Source organism: Odontomachus brunneus, unplaced genomic scaffold (assembly GCF_010583005.1).
Source record: "Odontomachus brunneus isolate Ranch 3 - 2012 unplaced genomic scaffold, Obru_v1 Obru_scaffold_108, whole genome shotgun sequence".
NCBI classification, from domain to species: domain Eukaryota; kingdom Metazoa; phylum Arthropoda; class Insecta; order Hymenoptera; family Formicidae; genus Odontomachus; species Odontomachus brunneus.
The window spans coordinates 68,068-71,458 of NW_022639558.1; the positions used below are offsets into that span (position 1 = coordinate 68,068).

Genomic DNA, 3,391 nt, shown 5'->3' on the forward strand with positions numbered 1-3,391 from the left:
ATTTTCTTTTACAGGAAGAAGATCCTGTAGAATATATTTGTTTCTACAATATATATGCTACCTCTACAAAGAACAAAGATCCACTTTTGATAAACTACTTATACAAGTACACGATGAAAGTTAGCAGTTTCAAATGAATATATTGCAACTTAGGACGCTATTAAATTATTACATAGTGTAAAAAATAATAGAAAAAAACTATTAAAACAGAAAATTTCGTACAATAAGATAAAAATTAATGAAAAATATTTTATTGCTTTAGTGTGTAAAAAATATTAAGCTGTTATATAGTGTATAGATGATGTAGTGAAAGTATTACACAAAAATCAAGCAATCCTTATGCATTGAATTATATTTTTGTCTATAATTAGTCCTGACATCTTAGAAAATATTTTAAACATTACTTTATGGCATTACTAGCTACATGGCGCAGTTGCGTTTGTCTAGTCAAAAAAGAAATATTAAGTTTATCGGGTTTCGTATTCAATCAAGACAATATCTGTTTTCGTATTTACGAGTCATTTCATTATTTTCAATGTATTTCATACATTCGAGTAACAAATTCATAGTAATAGATGAATTTCAAGCATGATATGCAAAGTCACACATTCTATTGTATTTCATATGACACGATAATCGTATGATTACGAATCATGCTTTTATTGTATATGGATGACAGTGTGAAAGAAGAAAGAACTAAATATTACTTTAAAAATATATACAAAACATATAAAAAGATGGCAAAACACCATACTAAAACTAAATCGATTATATTAATCTGGACGGCATTAGCAGTCTTATCTTAACATCTGGAGTTGTCATTGCAGTCGGATGCTAATTTTCGATGTTAGTAAGATGCATAATTTGTACTGTATAACATTAAGATGGAGAAAAATAGTATGCAAATATATATATTTTTTTTCTTAAATTGCGATAAAAATATATTTCTATAAAATATGTAAAATCGTCGATAAAATATAATATCTTAGGCCAAAATAAGCTACTAACTTACTGGAAGTCATTTTCTTCTTTATAAATATTTCAGATTCTTATCGTTGCTCTATTTGGAATAGAATATAAAAAGGCAGCAGCCATTTCGTAAAAAAAATACATATATAAAATTAAAAACTTGTTATAAAAATCTAAGGTACTTATCGATACATTTGATTGTTGGAGTATGTGTTTGTCTCCCTGAAGTTCGATGTATAAGAAGAGAAAAGGGAGTTATTTATAATAAGTACAAATATGTGGATCTCGAGCTGTAAATACACTTACTGAAATCTAAACTATCCAGTGAATCAGATCTGTTAAAAAAAGAAAATCTTTGGCTAGATTCTTTCAATCAATGAATGCGTATCTGATTGATGTTATAAATGCAATTATCAAGAGTAACCAGCTCCCATACTGATATGACGCTGAATTACAACCGTCTTTACTATTACATGTACAATATTCCATAAATATATTATATGTTCCAGTTCTCATTAGGCAAAATCGTTCATCACCAGCAATACCTGGCTCTCCCATATAAGCACAACTACGAAAATATCTCCATTCACCATTAACTGCAATAAAAAAAAATATATATATATATATATATATATATATGTACTCAGTATAAGACATGGAAAAATCTATGGGTTATACATTTACATTCATATGAACATAGTTGATTATAAAATTAAATAATATTAGGTTACTCACCTTTTTGACGAATTTTACGACACATTGTTGGCCTCACACCTGGCAAATGCTCCAGGAATGGTTCTTGCTTACAGTCAGTGATTGGTACGGTAGAATTATCAAATGGGTCTGCACACTTGGGATCTGAATCTGATCTGCATACCCAACATTTGATGGAGAAGCCTGAGAAGACGCAATATAAAATTTATTTAGACAAAGAATATCAAACATAGGCGTTAATGGTCTTTAAATCCAATTTAAATGCGGTCTAATACACACACTTGTTCTGCGAAGAAGAGGTTAGGAATGTGTTGACGAAATATGAATCTTTATCAAAAGTATTACGTACAACTCTACAAATATCGACATGCAATACACATGCAAAGTATGTGTTTGTAATATCGAGCTTTGCGAGAGGTTATTTGAAGGTTAACATAACTAGTAATATTTCAATTTTAAATATTTCTTAAATAAATTACGTACCTTCGTGGATGCAACAAAGAAGCAGCAAAGCTGTCACGAGAAAATGAAAACGCATTTCATAGGCCATTTCTGTGACAGAAATTCTTGTTTTTTCCTGAAAACGTCTCACAAGAAAGACACAATGCTTCCAAACACGCTTTATGAGTCCACGCCTATAATTGCTATAACTGACCGCATGTTGCGCTGTTCATCCAATCGTTATACCCAGTGTCTCATAAGTAAGCGAAGATAAGCAAATGTCTACATATTAAAAAGGAGAGTCCCGATTGCCTACAGTACGATTGCACACAAACCAATCGATGATAACAATTATCTAATGAATTACCAGATCTAACCAATCATTACAATTTGTGATCAATCGTACTGTCGGCAATCGGACTCTCCCTATTAAAAACTCATTGAACAATATTTACGAATGTTCCAATGCATTATAAAAACTTCTTGAAAATTATTTGGAAATTATTACATAAAATATTATAATAAAAACAAAAATTATAGTGTTGGTAAATAAATATGTATAAATTTATAATTAAATATTAATAAACATTTTCATTATCTGTTATATGATAATTAATGAAAACATTTAATAATTATATAACAATAAAGTAATAAGTTATATATATATATATATATAATAAATATTTATATAATAATAAATAAGCTCTTTTTGTGATATTTGATTTTGATTGAGTTTTACGTAATAATATATAAATAAACAAAATTTAAGATCACAATACAAATATATGATATATTGGAGACACTCAGTAGAAATACCTACGCCTAGAATTATTTAATTACCGCAATTAAGTACGCTACGGGCTCACCCAGTTTATAACGGATGTCTTGCAAACAAGAGTATCTGATTAAATCTATATTTACTATAGATACATGCCACCGCATACATTGGATCATGAATGTAAAATTGTTAACATGGAAAGTCACAGAGAGACACGGTTCTATTGAGAAACGAATTAATTTACACATTAATTAAGTCAGCTGTAATTATACAAAAATAACCCGATAAAGCCAATAAAGTACGTTTTGAGAAAAATAAAAATGAAAATTTGATACATGATTTAAAAAAGATAGATAGCACTGAGGTTCTTGATCATCGTTCAAGAAATCAAGCATGATAAATTTTTTTTCGCTTCAGAGATATTCATTGACAAGTTTAATTCGTAAAAAATAAATAAAAAAAGATTCGTAAAAAAGATATAGTTAATGA

The 3,391-nt window shown here is 28.6% G+C and overlaps 1 protein-coding gene across 1 annotated transcript; it reads right to left on the minus strand.

The window, feature by feature from the left end:
• Positions 1 to 498: 498 nt before the first annotated feature.
• LOC116849157 lies at positions 499 to 2,337 on the minus strand. Its single transcript, XM_032826049.1, has 3 exons — positions 2,167 to 2,337; positions 1,705 to 1,866; positions 499 to 1,565 (listed from the first exon to the last, which is right to left on the minus strand). Exons 1-3 carry the CDS (start codon positions 2,231 to 2,233, stop codon positions 1,339 to 1,341), a joined length of 456 nt encoding a protein of 151 aa, XP_032681940.1. The 5' UTR covers positions 2,234 to 2,337; the 3' UTR covers positions 499 to 1,338.
• Between the last annotated feature and the right edge of the window lie 1,054 nt (positions 2,338 to 3,391).